Source organism: Liolophura sinensis, chromosome 9 (genome assembly GCF_032854445.1).
Source record: "Liolophura sinensis isolate JHLJ2023 chromosome 9, CUHK_Ljap_v2, whole genome shotgun sequence".
NCBI lineage: Eukaryota > Metazoa > Mollusca > Polyplacophora > Chitonida > Chitonidae > Liolophura > Liolophura sinensis.
This window is the reverse complement of record NC_088303.1, coordinates 30,362,586-30,381,662: the sequence shown is the minus strand read 5'-3', so window position 1 is coordinate 30,381,662 and position 19,077 is coordinate 30,362,586. Positions and strand designations below refer to the sequence as shown.

The following is a 19,077-nucleotide window of genomic DNA, read 5'->3' as shown; positions in this document are numbered from 1 at the left end:
CTCTATTCCAGATTGAAACTACACGTTAAATGTTGAACTTGTAACTTCAAAGTAATGGTCTGTAATACATGCATTGCCTAAAATTCAGAGAACAAACATGCCGTTGCTGTAGAAACGGACAGAATGTAATAATGAATGTAATCAACACAAACGTAATAGTGAATGTAATAAAGACATTGCATAGGCTAATTTTCTGTGCTGAATGTTGTTTCACCAAGGTAAAATACATGTAATGTTTCATTTCAACTTTAGCCTACCATTTGACCATAGTGTCGAGAGTTGGCCTCTCATCATGATTGACACTCTGAGATGTAATTAATGTACAAAAACCTGACATCGTTACAGCCTATATGTAAATTCCTGTTTAGGAAAAGACACCTAGCACTGGTACTATAATAGAAAACAATTGCCCGAACATCATTCATATGACGAATGTTTCACCTTCATAAGCTTTGGGCCACAATATTGTCAGCTTTTGCTGCGACGTCATATTTTAGCTTAGATTTGCTGCCAAACATTGTTTTAATACTGTAGCATGTAATACAAACCTTTCAGCTTAATGAGAAGGTCGTCGTTAAGAAGAGAGAATTGACTTATACTCGACTTCTCCTCCGGGATTGGATGTTTCTTCACCCAGTTACCGCATGCATACTCGAAGAAATCGTCACATGGGTTTACTGTCATGTCCATCGCATCATATACCCTGGCGGCTACAACAACAACAACGACAAAACTACTTTAAGGTGTATATTAGTTTAATGAAGAAAATGATGTGTCTCAAGAGAACCTAACAAATAACGTTATATTCAAGACATTATTTCTATTGCTGCTAACTTAATAACAATTCTAGAAGCGGGTCACTGCATAGATGTTAACATGCTTGTTTTTCAGTCATATGACTCACGAAGTGCGGGTTCAAACCCGGTCATGGGCAAGGAATTAGTTGATTCTTTGCTCCTCCCTATGCAAATGCGGCCGATTGCACAGTCTAACGTTCAATGAAGACCACTAAGTCTTATATATCACCAGCATAGTCTACATATTTGTACACCAACATGTGGGAAAGTTTGTCAGTGACTTGACAAAGGTCGATGGTGTCGCCGGCCATATCGTACTCCGGTTTCCTCTACATATAAACCAGAGGCTTCTGTGGCCCTAATGCTTAGCGTGCTAATACAGTACAATGACCTAGGAGCCTGTCACGAATACGATGGCTGTGGGTTAATGTCCAGCTCAGGCTGGCTTCCTCGAACGCGGGAAGGTCTTTCAGCAACCTGTGGATGGTTGTGGGTTCCCCTCGGGCTTTTCCTAGTTTCCTCCCACCATAAACCGGCCTAAACGGCCACAGAAATTTTTTTTCTGGTGTGTTTGGTAGCTCTGTAAATCAACTTTTAATCAGGAGTTCTTAAGAGGCCATGGAATGTGCCATAGTAGAGCAACAGGAAACACGATGTCGCCTCACACGTAGCCATGGTCATATGTTTAAAGGGCAAAATAAGGTTCGCATGACGTAAGCGCAAACAGCTGCATATTCGGGTTATATAAATAACGTACGCCTGATTGGTTAAAAATGATACCAAGGCGGCGATTTCGAGTGTCTCTGTATGCTCTACTTTGCTTACTTTGAACAGCGATATCTCGGTTGTGCTGAAACAAAGCTATGCTTTTTAAATCATTTATGGGATCCTTTATCGACGCATATATACATTTTTTTCACATAAAAGAAAAGACAACAATTTTGGAAAGACGTATATATGTTGACGAAGAGTTTTGGTGAAAATATTTCTCAAATATCTGTTCCAGGTACACAATGATACAAACGAATTACGGTAAATCTAAAAGGCTGTATGGATCACATGATTAACTGGTTGACTGCCTTACTTACAATCAACCACTGGTTTAAAAACGAGTACGCTAACTTCATATGTGGGGCCTCCGTGACCGAGGGACCTAGCGTGCCAGCACGGCCCAGTGACCGAGGAGCCTCTCACAAATGCTGTGAGAACGAACGCAGAGAGCGATGCCTGCGCCGTAAGGAGTTTGGCCACAACTGCCCTTACCCGCCACAACGCAGTCCGGCGTCAGACAGATTTTACTGTCCACAGGCTCTGTCGTGGGAGCAGCTGTAGATGGTTTGGTCATTATCACCTCGTCTTTCGTCCCCATTTGGCCAGCTGCAAAAACAACATCAAAGTATAAACTTCTGTTGAACTGTAATATCCTAATATTAGGATATATTAGGATATATGCGTTCGCCATGGTAAGTTTAATGTCACACTGAAGAATAGTTAAAAGGGGAAAAAACGTAAAGTGATGCCAGTATTTTATATCTTTAATATTTTTTAAATTTTTTACTTTCAGGAGAAAAGTGTATGTTTTGAAAATATTTTTATATGGTATATATACAGTCACCATGCATGGCTTACAACTGTATTTAGTATATGAATTTCTCAGATCTCGGAGATAATGTTCCAAGTGTAGTAACTATGATTACAGCGTCCGAGGTGTCTTCTTTTCTTCCTACTGTTTAATTAACTTTCATCTCAAAGCCTGAGACAGGGTGAAATATCTATGGCAACAAAAATATTTTCATTTTAATTATGTAATTATAGTTTTTACATCATCCCCGTTTTAAAACTCCATAATTTGCTGTTATCAAGAGAAAATCTCATCTTGCCTTGTAATGTGATCTTGGCTGAATCTATTGAAATATATATGCATTAGTGCATTTGCACTCAGTGAATTACAAGATCTGGTTATTCATATCTACACCGGATGTCACAGTTGTACTTTTTTCAGCCCAAGAAGCTCTTCTCATTGGTTAGATAAGTTTGTTACGTCTTAAAATTCCAGCTGAATCAGAATTGGAAAAGATGTTTACATTTATATACCTTTATCACGAATACAAAAAAATAATAACCACAGTTAGATCGCGCTCGTATTCGAGGAAAAACACTACTGATGCAAACTTGCTTGGTTTCCTTGTTTAATTCATAGTGCTTATAAAAACTGTATATACTCCATCTATTGACTATACGTTTTTTTTTTTTATCATCCTATAGGTTAGTTGCAGCAAAGCTGCCTGGGTTCAACAAGAAAGAACATTATATATTTACATTCGCATCGCCTTTACAGTGTGTACACTGAACACAAAGACGGCATTCTTCTACATTCCCCACTGTGACCAGGTGTAATCTTGACAACTGATGCAGCCTCTGCTCCTAGGCTACTCAGTCACCAAACGCTCACCAAATTTCACAGTCCAGTGAGATTCACATTATTTCATTTGCCTTTTGGGGGTATAATTTAACCTTGTGGCAGTGCTTTGAGATTTTTATCGTTTCAATTGTTGCAAAAAAATAGAAGTGTTATGTAAAGCATAAATAGTTAAGGTGATAAGAACACTAAGACGAGGCATATATATACATATCAGGTTTGAATGTGTACTGAAACTGCTGTAATACGTCTCTGCCCTCACCTATATAAATATATATATATATATATATATATATATATATATATATATATATATATATATATATATATATATATATATGGTTACGGTCTTCTGATTACGATCATTTTGGATATCTCGAGACCTGATTTGTTACATGTAGGTAACTCATATAACACTTTAGCTTCTGATTATCGGCATCTGCACAACACACAGATAAGATAAATTATTGGTAAATTTTCTTTATTAAATGTAGTAAGATTGCAACAAAAGTGTTGCATTAGGATACACAGCAAAAAATACGACAACTATGATAACGATATGAAACAAGATTCTAAATTATCATAAGTCCATTGAACACATCATCAGCAGATATATATTGATGTTTAAAGACAAAGATTTGTTTGTTTGTTTTTCGGGAGTGGTTAACAAGCAGGATGTACATAGGTGGGAACTTCGTGCCAAGGGATATAAACAAGACATAAAGTAGTAGTCATTAAAACTGAAGAACTTTCGGAATTATTCCATGTATTTTTGAGAAAAGAAGGCGCTGCCAGTCGGTGATGGCGTCAGCGCTTATGCCATTGTGAGAGCATAGAGCTTGATCTGCGTACTCATTCACTTTGCGGCATTTCTTAATGACTCTTTAATTGGATATAGTCGTGTTCTCGCCAGAGTGAGGAATGCTTGCTTAGCACTAAATAAATAAATAAATGTATCAGACTTAATTTTGTTTGGTAAATATGTCATTCCTTATAACTTTGCTTGATTTCTTCTAGCTCAAACTTCCGCTACTTTTCCTTATTACCGTGTTTCATTTATCTCAGATTTTCCGAAAGTTTTCTTTTGCTATTGTTTGTTCAAGGATGTATAGGCCTATCGGGGTAAATGTTTTTCTTGATCAAAGCTAGAGTGATAGTACTACCTGTCACCACGAATTGAACTTACTGAAAAGTCTTAATAGCCTGGGACTCGATTCACAAAACGCAGGCAGCGCCTTGAGCACTGAACTTTCACGGCGACTGTAGGTGTTACGTCGTCATGGCAGCTGCGTACACGCAGCGCTTTGTGCGCTTTGTGAATCGAGTCCCAGGTTGTTAAGCAGTAAACGTATAAAATGTGGATGGTTAAAGTGTTTTTCGTTAATCTTCTGAGATTTTTCTGAAGATCTTCCCACGTACGGCGGGAGAGGAAGCGAGCATAAGCTGGACTTGAACTCACAGCGACCGCATTGGTGAGAGACTCCTGGGTCATTACGCTGGCAAATAGATATAGATTTACATTCCAAAAGTCCACCAACCCATAAATCCATACATGAATAAGTGTTGACCGCTTGGGTAGTTTACTCGTTAGACTGTCCGCCTCAAAGTCGAGAGGCCTAGGATCAAACCCGGGTCGGGTCATACAAAAGACTTCAAAATGGTACCTTTGGTGCCTCAGGGTTTGTACTAAGGTGAACAGGTGGGTCTAATTTTTGGTTACGGTCTTCTGATTACGATTATTTTGGATATCTCGAGGCCTGGTTATGTCAATGAGACAGAAATTGTATAATCTACTATCAGACTTCCCCAGATTACATGTAAACTTCAGTCAGTTCAGATTTACTTTCCTGCATAATTAATCATAGACCAAACCACTTAGTGTATTCTCATGTAGTAACCTATATAGAGTACAACCGACTGGTGTCCGATCGGCTAAAAGCTCCAACAACGCTGTTGGACTAAAACTTCATGTAACACCGTCACGAAAGATCAACCGCGTATTATGTTTAGCTATGCAAATAATTCGGCTCAGCCGGCACGAAAGAGCATTTGTTGACGCTAATTTTGATGTAACGTTTTTTTTTTTTATTATTTGTTTGAAATGACACCTCGAGGTTCTTGAAAAAGAATCGATAGTTGTTACATTACTACAAGTAGGTGAAACAACTCGTGACATTCTTTTTCAAGAATCAGCTGTTGCTCGTCGTTTCTCCACTACAGAACTGAGAAATTAGAGCGAGGAAACAGGACGGTTTAGCCCGGTGTCAGTATAATGTCACTGGGTGGGGGTGTCATGTGTGGTGTCTTCGGCATGATACTTCAGTGCAGCAGCCCTTTAGCGTCAGGATTCGCCTTGGCATATGACTCGCAGTTGTGATATTGCTAAGTATTACGTGAAACCCAGCATACACACTTGTACATGCTAGATAGTACTTATAACGCTGAAATGATTTGTCAGGTCAGTTTCTGCTTGGTAATGCAAAGCTGTAACCTTTTCAAAGCCCATTTGATGATATTTCACTCTGTCAATAAATAACACTTTTAAAACTCCATATATCTTGCTTACACAAAGAGGTGAATATGTCTGAAGCGTTTTCTTAGGCACAAGTCTGTTGAGCCCTGGAGACCATTGTTTGGTCCAGGGTGGTTGCTAGTGTATGGAGAGATAGCTGAAATCAATCCGCTTGCAATAATGGGCATTATTTTTTTAAAACTCCGAACAGAAAGTGGTTCTGTGTAAAAAATACCTTGCTGTTGGAGAGTTGATGGATGGTGACTTAATATGTCACGTAGACACCCTGCGATGTTTGCACTTAGACCCTACAGTGGAAATGCTACACTACATATTAATTTCAGATCTTCGCACTGCGGGACAAAACGGGCCTTTTGTAGAAGGTTATTGTGTAAATGCACATGTCACATGACACGTACCTTGCCTTTGGGCGAGGATGGCTACCGCCACGCATGCAGCAATCGCAACAGCTAGAGCCAGGACCACAATAAATGCCAACAACTTTTCCACCGGTGTACATCCTTTCCTTTTCCCCGATTCCCTGAAATGCACAAATAATAGCTAAGCAAGGAAAAAGACGCATATACACACACAACACGAGAAAATGAAAGCCACTGGGTATACATTTATTATTACTAACTTCAGTTTATCTTCCACACTATATAATAACTGAGGTGGCGATTTGGGCTGCTCTATATAGTGTCATACTCAAAAAGTACTTTTCTTTGATCGCCATAGAGAGTATGTACCTCGGCACCAGTGGGCTGATTTTGAGATGGTCGAAGAGAATATGTACGGCGGCTCCTGTCAGCTACTTTTTGGGATGGCCTAAGGGAATATGCATAAGGTGGCACCATTAAACTGCTTTTTGGGATCGACAGAGTGAGTGTGTAGTGCGACACCAATATGCTGGGCATCTGTTGCTTGTGGACAAATTTGGACTAGATCGCTGGGTCGATTTGAAATTGTTTTGATTGAACGAACGAAAGACTGGTTATGTAATGATTACATTAATCAAAATCGGATATATGACGATACCGCAATTATATAATAAAACGAAAACAACAAAAAAAGGAAAAAAAAAAACAAAACAAAAAAAAAAACGATTTCTCTTAAATCCCCACAAAAGCTAACTCAGGCACAAACCAAAAGGAATAAAATCTCTTTCAACTAGAAAGCAATTTAAAGACCCGTATGACATCAGTGAGTGCGTCTCATGTCATTTCGTGGATAAAAATAACGTAAAAGACAAGGCGTGCGTTTCAGACAAGGAGTGTTTACTAGATCGTGGGCTTACTGTACAAAGTGTGCATACTATATAAAGTGTGCTTCCAAGACAAAATGTGCTGACAAAAGAATGATTATTTAATAGACACAATGTATTTTTCAGACACATTCTACTTACTAGACAAACTGCCCTAATAGATGTACTTACAGTATTTACGTTTTACAGTATACTTACTAAACAAAGAGTGCTTACTTGTATTAGACACAGTATGTTATGTAGACACGGTTTGTTAGACACAATGTACATGTATCTACTACACAACGTGTGCTAACTGGGCATAGCGTGAACATCACACATGGTGTGCCTTAATGGCGCAGCGTGTCTATATACTAGCTATATACTAGCTATGTTTGAAAATACAGATACAGCCAAAATTAAAAGCCAAACTTAAACTGATCTCTCTGGCGAGGATAAGCCATGTCAGGCTGAATGATAATGGTTACAGACAGTGAAATCTGTTGATCTATGTTGATCCAAACTCAAGAATACTTTACTCATGAATATTGATGAACTGTTAACCTGGCTGTCATCTCAAGACAGAAGTCGTGTCTGCCGGAGACGACACTTACACAAAAAAGAAAAGAAAACAGAAAGCTAACTTTCACAAAATCTGAATTTTTAAGGTTTTTGTCGCTGATATTCAAGCAGTTTTACGATTCTTTTCTCTCTATTCACTAAACAGAGGGACGCCACCATGTTCGTCTAACATGTACAAACTATTGATGTAGGTGGAGCTCTGAGCTCTTCAGTGAAACACTGTTAGTATAGCTTGTATTCACCAATTATTCTGGATCTGTGTCTGTTTTTACATGTCAGCTAGCAGGGGTCATGTGTAAATTGTGTGTAACGCAAAGGGCATGCAGAACTGGCTGACGGACCAGGGATCTATTTAATATAGGTTCTCAATATGTAGACAACTGTTGGTTGTTATTCATTGGAGCGTTTTAGTTTCTTAACAGATAACGTTAAAAATTAAAACTTGTGGCCAAAATGACTGAAGGCAATGAACTGTCATGTCAAGTATGACTGATTTGAGGGTTTACTTTCCTTGAATCATCGCACGATGACACCTGTCTAGGTGTGGAAAAGAATCCGCTTGAGAAAGCTTACCTCAGGAGGAAACCTCACCTTTTTTTAGTTAGCAAGTGCAGCCATAAACAGCGGCGTTTGCTGCGGTTGTAATTTATGTTTACACTATATACATGTAGGCCTACACGTTTTTATATGTGTTAGCTTTACATTCTAATATATATGTATATTTATTTATTTATTTATTTGACGTGTTTTACGCGGTACTCAAGAATATTTCACTTATACGATGGCGGCCAACATCATGGTGGGAGGAAACTGTGCAGAGCCCGGGGGAAACCAACAACCATCCGCAGGTTGCTGACAAACTTTACCACCTACACCCGGAGACGAAGCAAACATGAACTGGACTTGAACTCCAGTCTGATATAAGCATTGATTTCATACAGTGAATAGCCACTGGCCTATAGCCCCGTTAGAAATAGAACGAGCAAGGATGAGCAATTGATATTTTACTACGTTTTCTGTCCATAGCAAATCGCGCTTCCACACAAAAGGCCCTCCATATCAAGAGGTCCAAAGAGCAATGCCTATTAAAGAAGTAAATGCTGTGGAGCGGTTTTTGCATGTCATGTACACAAGCGATTGAATTGTTTACGCTTCGTTTTGACAGGAACGTAAAGAAATTTTGAATATTTGCACTATCAGGTTGTGCGGGTATTCAAGAGTGTCCCCAGGTGGACATATAAATTATTCATGTCCATGAGCAGGTCTGTGAGAAGGAGGTCGAATATGTTTGGTCAAATATTTGTCCACAGGCCATGTAGCTGGAGAGAGAAAACGTGAGGGGAGAACTATGACATTGTATATAAGAGAAGCGGGTCTAAGTTAATTTTAAATGTATCAAAGCTGGATATGTTGTCCACGGATTCAGTATTTAATCTGATCATGAATAATAACACGTGACCGTGACTCGGGGCCATGATGAAGGAGTATAATTTTAATTATACTGCATATCAAAGGTGCGCACATAGACAAAGAGGCCGTATGCCACCAGATAGCAAGGATCGCGTGATTGACACTTGAGAAACGTGACTATATGCTGGATAAGGGTCATTAGTGTCTCTTAGTCTATCTTTTGATTACGCATATCTGTTATGTAATAAATAGCTCACATGCTTACATTTGTTTATGTGTGTTAGCAAATGCCTTAAATGTGGGGAACTGAGGGATATTAAACAGTTACAAATGACACCAGATACAAATTACGCATATGATATGGTCTACTTCATTTCTCCCTGCGCCGCGGCTCATCTGCGGACGAGTAGTTGACCCACTAGGGCATGCCACACTATAACTCTCGATCCTGTCACCAATGCGGTCGCTATGAGTTCAAGTCCAGCTCACGCTGGCTTTTTTTTTCGTTCGCGCGCGGGACGGTTTGCAGCAACCTGCGGATGGTCATGGTTTCTCCTGGTCTCGCCCCAGTTTCCTCCAAAATAATTGCCCTCCGCCGTCGTATCAACATTCTTGAGTGCAGCGTAAAACACAAATCAAATAATTAAATCTCCGTGGTTTATATGTTTGTCATCATCAACAACATATGTTAATCCTGTGTCGAGTCACACCAAAGACCTTAAAAGAAGGAGTTCTAACTTCTTCACTTGGCGTTCCGCATGAAGAGGAGAGTGCAACGACTGGTTGACCCGTATCAGTATAATGGCTCGGGCTGGACGGCTTACCTGCCCTCGGTAAGGTGCCTCAGTGAAGCAGCATTAGATAAAAGAGCGGCGGAAATCAGTCCTGCAGCAAGGAGGCACATTACATGTACTCTAAGGATTCCTTAGTCGTCATTTGACTGAAAAATTGTTAAGTACGACGTTAAACCCGAAGCCGGTCGCTGTGAGTTCAAGTCCAGCTCACGCTGGCTTCCTCTCCGGCAGTACTCTCAGCAACCAGCGTATGGTCGTGGGTTTCCCCCGGGCTCAGCCTGGTTTCCTCCCACCATAATGCTGGCCGCCGTCGTATAAGTGAAATATTCTTGAGAACGGCGTAAAACACCAATCATATAAATAAATAAACCCAAAGCACTCACTCACTCACTATATACAATATAACAAGAATAATAATATAAAAATATATTAATATTATACCGGTACATACACTCGAATCTATATATTGTATTAGCCATCCACTATAATACAAGAACTGAACTATAGATGTAAGGTAGATCTTGGCCTTTCCGTGAATCAAAAAGTAAAATCAGTGTTTTTATCCAAGAACATTATCAAACTCAACACAAATGCAGCCAACTCACACTGAATCTCTATATGCGAAACTCTTCTCGGAAATTTGACTAGCTATTTTGGCTAAGATAGTTGAAACAAATTTAGCCGTAATTATTTCAGTAATATACACAATAAACAATTTTAAATAATGCGATACACATAAGAAATACAATCTCTTTTGAGCTGAAGAGAGGAAATATATAAACCAACAGGTCACGTTTGACGTCAACCTTGTTACGGCATCTGTATAATCACAAATAATTCTGCCACACTTATGTGACGTTGTGATATGGCCTACTCAGATTCACTTATCAGATGGACCATCCGCAAACTTTTCAATTCTTAAACACACTTTGCAATATAAAAGATCTTAATACAGTTTAGACAAACGCTCAGGTGTCTTCCTTGTTTTCAATCATCAGTTACTAATTATTATCGCACTTATGTATAATTTTTTTTTTGAGAAATTTTAACTGTTGTATAAACGTTTCTAATGTCAAGTAGAGAAAGACAAGAAATAAAGACATTTACATACCGGTACGAAACAAACATTAGTCACAGATTGTTTTATTTGTAATATGCCACCACTGATGAAAAATATTTGTTAATATTCCGCTATTTATTTAATCACATTCTTGTGGGGGAAAAATTAGAGAATGTGCTGAGAAGTTATTTGGAGAGATTTTTACGATTAAGCGAAAACGCCTATAGGCGGTTTGTAATCGACGAAGCGCAAAAACATTATTATGAGAAATCACGTCATTGGACATGCCAGGATGACGTCATTTGTTATTTCCACATAAAAGTAAGCCTTCATCATGTATATTAGATAAATATAATAAAACAAACTCTTCAGCAATTGCTTTCTTTGCATTTTGTGTAGGCATAGATAGTTCGTGTGCAAGACTTCAGTTTTAGTGTAGTTTTCAATGAAAAATATTCTGCCATTTCGTGTTTTGTTACAGGTTTTTTTCTTCTTTTAACAGTACTTTGATCATATCACGACGATACCTTCTTGTAACATAATTCTATGGTAACCATATTGTCTATGTCTCGTCATCTGGAAGACAGGTCACTGAGGTTTAGTTAAATGTTTAAAGAGGCTATACCAAAGAGTTTCAGCAAAAAATCACTCAGCACCAGTTCAATAGAATTTTTACTATTACAGTCTAACCTGCTGTATGCGGCCAGTGAAGGGACGCGTAAAAAGTGGCCGCATATGACAGTTGGCCACATAAGACAGGTTGTGAAGACCAAGCCAAATCACAACTGCATTAAGTTTCAGGAAATCTACAAATGTAGGCCTACATAATAATCTTATACATAATTGTTACAGCACTAATCTGTTCTGCTACATAAATTTCATAAAAATATAACAATTGTAGTAAAATAATAACTCAATAATTTCAAGTTTTGTGGGATAGGCCTATGGACTTCACGCATTTAACAGGCGACTACAAAAAGAGTTTCAGGTGAGGGCATGCATGACGGAGAACTTTCTTCCCATCATTGTCAAGCCCTAGAAAACCATGTGCTACTTTGGCCTACGTAGGCATAAATGACTATTCTAACAAAGTTTTTGGGCTGTAAATGGTAGACTGCTGAGATGTTCAATCATATTTGCCATTAGCGGTGAAACAACCACATGTACGAGTGAAGGAAGATCAGTTTCTCCATGTGTCCGGTACAGGCAATATTTTGGCCACGCGAAATGAAAACACAACACCATTTGCCGCATAGTGGCCGCATACGGCAGATGGAGGCTGATTACAGGTGGCCGTAGGTACAGTTTTGACTGTATTTTAGAATAGCCCAATTAGTTACCTTCCACAATATACCAGCCTTTTGTGTGCAAGTGGTGACATTCAATGTCGTAGGCTGTAACTCATGCTGAACTGTGGATACCCCCAATGTTGCCTGGAACAGACACCCAAATTTGGCCGGCACAGTGACAATCAAAAAGGTGGCAAAAGTTGTTAGGGGTAAATATAGGTCGCTGGGTTCAGGGAGGGATTTACTGGGCATTTAAAAGCGATGGATGTTCCACAAAGGTTTGTAAATTCCATCACAGAAGTGACAAATGTGGTGGAGCTCACAGTAGACGTGTTTGTGGCACGGAGTCAAAAAAACCCGGAGAGAACGTCATGCGACCCTTGAAATGGAACCCAAACAATTAGACGGCGTATGCGCTGAAAGCGCCTTTCTTCCTACCCAATATGCAATTCAAAATCGCCATCTAACCTTGGCCCTACTAACCATAACATTTTGCAGGTTATGTTTCTGGCTTAATGGTTATCCAAATTTTGAAGATAGTCGTAGGCTAAAGACAACTTCGGACGACTTTGAGTTCGAGTCTCTGTTACCCTATACCGGACCCCGCAATCCCCAAGATTAAAAAATTTAAAGTCTGTGTAAACTAGTCTGAAAGTAACCTCAGTTAAGCTACAGAAAGAAATCAGAATGGGTAGGATTGCTGGTCCATTTCGTGTTTCTCCGCTGGGTCTTTGCCTAAGAAAACAGATGGTGAAGATCGCTTCCTGTCACTACCTGTCTTACCCACATGGTAAATCGGTTAACGACTTCACTGATCCGTACTATTGTGCAGTAACTTATTCAAAGCTAGATCATGCCATTTATATGATTCAGATTCTAGGTAAATAAGCTTTGCTAGCAAAGGGTAACATTAAATCAGCATTTTAGCTATTCCCAGTTGACCCTAGAGGCTTTGATCAGATGGGCATTAAATTTCGCGGAGTACTTCTTTGATAAATGTTTACCGACGAGCTGTTTCGTTTCATGCTCAACTGTTGAGTGTTTTCGTACATTCGTTGAATGGTGGGTGAAAAAACAGAGTGGAAAGCGTTTCGCACCCTCTTGATGATTTTTTCTGTGCGGGTCGAGCGGAGACTGCTGAGTGCCTTCAGATGACGTGCCTTCAGATCTGTACAGTGTGTGCAGATTAAGGAATACCTATAGCTGAGGAGAAAAGCGAAGGCCATTGTTGTAAGCTAACATACTTGTGGTTAGAGCTCGATTTAGAGGAGCTCGTAGTGCGAATTCCGTTAGACAAATTACAACAACTGAGCATAAAAATGCAGCAAGTTATGATAAAAGATAAGATTACCTTAAGACAATTCCAATCCTAATCGGTTTACTCAATTTTGCCTGTAAAGCAGTCGCCCCCGGTCGAACTTTTTGTCGGAGGCTGATTAACTCCACGATCAGAATAAGCAAGCCACACCATTCTGCCAGAGTAACACACTCAATTAGAGCCCATGTCTCTATGTGGTTTGAGTTTTTACGCGATTGTAACGGTACCACTATGTTTTTAGATAAGTGATGTGTTACAGCCTTTCCAGACGCTGCAGGTGGTTTGGGTACGCGTGTACTACAGTGATAGATGGGCAGGGTCCCCTTACTGGGCTAGATCAGTATTAGTTAAAGATATAACATTCCTCGAGCTTTTTCCTATGGTTGTCACTGTTAACATTTGGGGAGATTTTGTTTCGCTCTGATCACACGGCCATGGTAGAGATAGTAAACAAGCAAACACATGGATCGAAGTCAATTATGAAAGTAATCCTCTCTTTGGTGTTATCTTGCCTTAAGCACAATATTTTGTTCTCAGCGAAGCGTATACCTGGCATAGATAATAGAATTTGTGATGCCATTTCACGTTTTCTGTATGCCTGATTCCGTCGTTTTCCAAAGCATGCAAACCCTCAAAATACCGGCCAGTGTCTGGGTGGAGGCAAGATTTGACGGGGGAGGAAAGCCGGTTGTTACACAACTCTTTGTCCGCTAGAACCTGGCGAACGTATGAAGTTGGTCGCATGTCTTTTGGGAGTTTCAAGACTGAATCAGGCTTAAACTATGGCCAGAACCAATAAGCCACATTGTTTTGTATGTCGCTCATTTGTCACACCGGCAGCTCTCAACCTCAACAGTGGCAACTTACTTGGCAGGCCTTGGTTGTTAACATAGATTTGATAAGTTTTCCGACCCACAACAAAATTTCATTGCACGAAAGCTTTTGGAGGGTTAAAAGCGACATAATGGGCCTAGATCAGATGAACGGGCTAAAATTACCCTGGATTTACTAAGGGGTATGATTTCCTCTCTGGGAAGCGTTTGCACTTCGGTTTTTGAGACCAAATTGTTTAGGGCTGCATTTTTACTCGCCTTTTGTGGATATTTGCGGGAAGAATCATATGAACCTGCGATCCATAGGTTTTACATATGAGCATATTTCGCCAGGCGGTGAGTCAGTAACGGTTCGCAGGACAGAACAGTTAGGCGTGGGTTTATGGTTGTCATTCAAAGATAGGGATTATCCCTCTGTCCAGTCACAGCTGTGCAGGACTACTTTGCGTCCCGGCGAGAAATTTCGTGACAATTTTTTTTTTCCTGACCATTTTGACAGCGCACCTCTTACTTCATATCAATTTGCCGCTATCATCCGGCGTGCACCAGAGTTCATAGGTGTATGAGGGCTGCGATTTAGGATCCGTTCCATCAGAATAGGTGCGGCTACGCACTGTGCCTCACAGGGCTTTGATGAACAAACAATCAAAAGGTGGGGTACATGGTCAACTAATACTTACCAAAGATATATTAGACTGCCCAGTTTTTTGCATGGTTTAAAGATCGTTCCTTTTCAAACATGCTTCTGCCGAGTTTATTTCACATTTTTCACGTAACCCTGGTGTGAAGACAGCCTGGATAATGTGGTCGAGTGTGGACCGAGCGGCGAGCACTATGTAAAATCGGTGGGAAATGCCTTGGTATCTTTCCTCCTCTAAACTTGAGATTCCAATGGTTTGATGGAAGAAGCATGAAGTGGATCAGTCTGCTGTCATCGATCAAGTATAGACTGCGTCGTAACCCAGCACCAGACATTTTACTCATCCATCTAGGATCGAATGATCTGTGTAGCATACCACTTCACGAACTGATGGGACGGATGAAAGCAGGTTTCAATGTCTTGAAACTCTTGCTGCCGACTATTCTCACATATTGCCGCAGTTACGTTGGCGTGGTGCTCGAGACGTAAACGCTGTTGATGAGTGAACGGGAGAACGGGTCCACGAGTTCGCATGTGTTGTACCTTGGTGGATTTGTGATCAGCCATCCCAATATTCAACTACCAGCGATATACCGGGAGGACGGAGTTCACATGGGGGACATTGGATGTGACTTTCTCCTCAACATCCTGGGGGATGCTTTAGACGGTGTTTATTTGAGAAATGAGCGTCAATTCCAATGACTCTAAAGCAGATTTTGTTTTTTTAAACTCACAGACTTCAGTTTAATTTGCTTAGGAGAGACTAAATTGCCCGTGTTGCGTGGTTTCTTTATCGCTTGTTCGGTGTCTACCTGTGTGTACTCAAGGAACGCCGAGCAGGGATGAAGATCGTTGGGTTGATACGAGTTGGGCGCATCTACTTGTGTCATTCCCGGGGAAGCGTGTGGTTTCCTTAGCACTTGTTCGGTATCTACCTGTGTCTACCCAAGAGAGGCTGAACAAGGTGAAGATCGTTCTTAACGTTTGTCACAAAAGGGAGTTCATCGCAGCGTGCACCACGGGGTCTATATTATACCCACGGGAACCGTCATTCTTGATAATGTATAATTATAATAAACATGACAAACTTCTAATCTTCCCTTGTGGTTTTAATTTAATTGTTGTTAAGCTGGCTGTTCCCGTAAATAGTGGCAGCGACTAATTTGATACCACGTGGGAAGGTGTATCAGCAACCTGCGGATAGTTGTGGGTTTCCCCAGGGCTCTGCCCGGTTTCCTCCCACCATAATGTCGGCCACCGTCGTGTAAGTGAAATATTCTTGAGTACGGCGTAAAACACCAATCAGATAAATAAATAAATAATTTGATAACATAACATGAGTTATTTCGGAAGAGGGATGGAACCAGATCTAAACGCCATAATGAACTTTTAATCAGGAAATTTTATGAGACCATGGAATGTGCCATGATAGAGCAGCCGGAAACACGCGGCGGTAACAGATACGTCCTCGGGTTATAGAAATAATTTATGCCTGATTAGTTAAAACTGATAACATGGTTTCACGTTCGATTGTCTCAATGTGCACGATTTTGCTTAGTTCTTTGAACATCTCGGATGTGCGACAATACAAGATTAAAAAGTTATACGCTGGTTTCAAACAGGTTGGACCCGGTTTCCCCACACAATAATGCAATAATCGCCGTCGTATAAGTTAAATGTTCTTGCGTGCTGGTGCAAAACACCAATGAAATAAATAAATAATTAACCTTAGTAGAAAAGCGTTACTTCAGCACGGACAGACTCAAACTCCATTAGCAAACACTGAGTAAGGTTAAAGGGCGTATACAGAGTAATTCGGTGGGCCGTCCGAGTGTTCTAGAGAAAGGGGGGCGACAGAGAGGCAATTGAGGCGAAGAGGTCAGAACTGTATGACAAGGTCAAACGTGCTGTTTTATTAATGCTTAGTGGATGCGAATTTTGTTCACGAAGGCCAGAGCAAACATATATCTTTTCACTCAGTTGACACAAAACGCGCGCGTATACATGACCAGGTAAAAAGGACTTGCCGTGGACTTGCGTCCACGAAATTTCTGTCAAGTGTTCGACATTGTGTTGAGAATTGTTTTGTATAGTCAACAAATTCGTTCTCGGTGGTCTCTAGATTACGAAATCCTCTAGTGATTTGTGTTTTGACAGTCCCGATTAAAAGATAAACATATTTCTGAAAAGATAAACTGATTCCAAAAGGAATCAGTCATAATTGAAACGATCGACGTCATTTGCTTATACCTATATATTTACATATAGCTATTTGTGTAGACTAATTAATTAGGTGTGTTGAGTATAACCCAAACAACTGACATTAATCCCAGTTAATGTTTTCACAACAGCGTGATACATATAGGATAAACTTATTACTTTGTACTTAGTTGTCTGATGTGCTCTGTATATAGCCTGGCAGTTTTCCGACAACAATCCTGTCTTTATGCGAATAAAAGTGATTATGCGAAGCGCTGATATATAAACCTCTGTTAGGTCAACATGAACTACTTAACAACTGAGCTTATTATATACAGTTCAAGGATTACAAAAATTAAACTAAAAACAAAACAACCAAGAGTCACGCAACATTAAGAGGTCTTTAACAAACGTAAGACTGAGCAAAGAAGCCCGCTTTTTGTCTCCAAGATCGAAGGTGTTTGGGGTGGAAGGAGAGCTTGGGGGGGGGGGGGGGGTATACCTACATCTTCTTCGTGTGCATGCAACGGCGGAATAGAAACCTCAGCTCGTGTGCTTGAGATTTAGATCCGTGTGCCTTTTACCGTTGGGCCACTGAATTCCAGCTCCCGATACTATGGGTTAACATTTAGGGAAGGGGTATGAATGTTCAGGTAAATGACACTAAAATCAAGTAAATTCAATTGTTTGCTTGAAAGTAACTTACCCTAACTCATAACTGGAAGCCATTAGATCTTTCTTGCTCTCAGTGACGTTTAGACTGTTTAGCTGCACTCCAGTTGGCATCCCCTCACGATGACTCGGTTCTTCTTTCCCGTAAGAACAGTCCAACTATAATTTGCCGTCTGTATCAAACAAGGTTTGCCGCCAACAAACGTCAGGTAATGGCTTACCAAATGATCTTTACATTAATTTGGTAGCTTTTTATACCAGATATCAGACTTTCGAGTGATTTCAAGTTACTGAGCGAATATTTTGCTGATGTCTGTGGACAAGACGTGTGTGCTTTCTCCACTGCATGTATTGACTGGATCTGTTTGACTCAGAATGCCCTCGCTGTGAGTTCTAGTTTATACCTCACCTGAGTCGCAATACGTCACAATGAACACCACGTGGGCTGGCTGGAGTTCTTAACAGTGACTGAGTAAGCGGGCTACACGACAGTCACAAACTCATACAATGCAAGGCTCTGATTGATGGGAACACGGCCCCATCCGTCTCTGCTGAAATGGCGTAACGGCGAACACAATGTGGTGCACAAAGGCTGATCAACATTACACTTTAGCACAGATTGTACATCTCCCGGACCTGTACACACACACACACACACACACACACACACACACACACACACACACACATATATATATATACACATATACACATGAATATATATATATATATATATATATATATATATATATATATATATATATATATATATATATATATATATATATATATATATATATATATATATATATATATATATATCAACTTAAGACAATGACACACTTGTTATGAAACTTAATTAAAATTAATAAAAATTGTTTATTTAGGTCAAACAACATGCGGATACATACAGACATGATCTATTACACTGAAAACCATTTTAACAAACTTAAGTGAAAAACTTACCATAAATATGTGCATGTGCACGCCTACCTTATATTTTATACTTTCATAATAATTTAAGGTACAAATATCTAAGTTAAATAAAGAATGATTCATCTAAGGTAAGGATGTTTCATTTGAAAACCTGTAGCTGAAATGAAATATTTCATTTAATGTAGATATCAGGTTAATAATAGACAGCACCAAGAATAAATGAATGCAAAACAAAATGAAAACAAAACAACAAATAGACGATGAACAGATTTAATAGCTAACTATTTTATCCTTTTCCAGTGGATGCCCCAGTGCATGTAAAAGAATTTCGTATGTTCTTGTCCATCGCTATGTATCATTCTGTTCCGCATGT

At 39.8% G+C, this 19,077-nt stretch overlaps 1 protein-coding gene across 1 annotated transcript in view; it reads right to left on the bottom strand.

Moving 5' to 3' along the window:
- Window positions 1-18,160, bottom strand: part of LOC135474728 (neprilysin-4-like) — a 39,415-nt gene extending 21,255 nt beyond the window's left edge. Inside the window, exons 1-4 of the mRNA XM_064754297.1 lie at window positions 17,803-18,160; window positions 6,148-6,269; window positions 2,061-2,174; window positions 549-710 (exon numbers count right to left, since the gene is read on the bottom strand). Coding sequence (XP_064610367.1) covers window positions 549-710; window positions 2,061-2,174; window positions 6,148-6,269; window positions 17,803-17,882 — 478 coding nt within the window. The 5' untranslated portion in view covers window positions 17,883-18,160. The remainder of the gene's footprint in view (window positions 1-548; window positions 711-2,060; window positions 2,175-6,147; window positions 6,270-17,802) is intronic.
- Window positions 18,161-19,077: the final 917 nt, after the last annotated feature.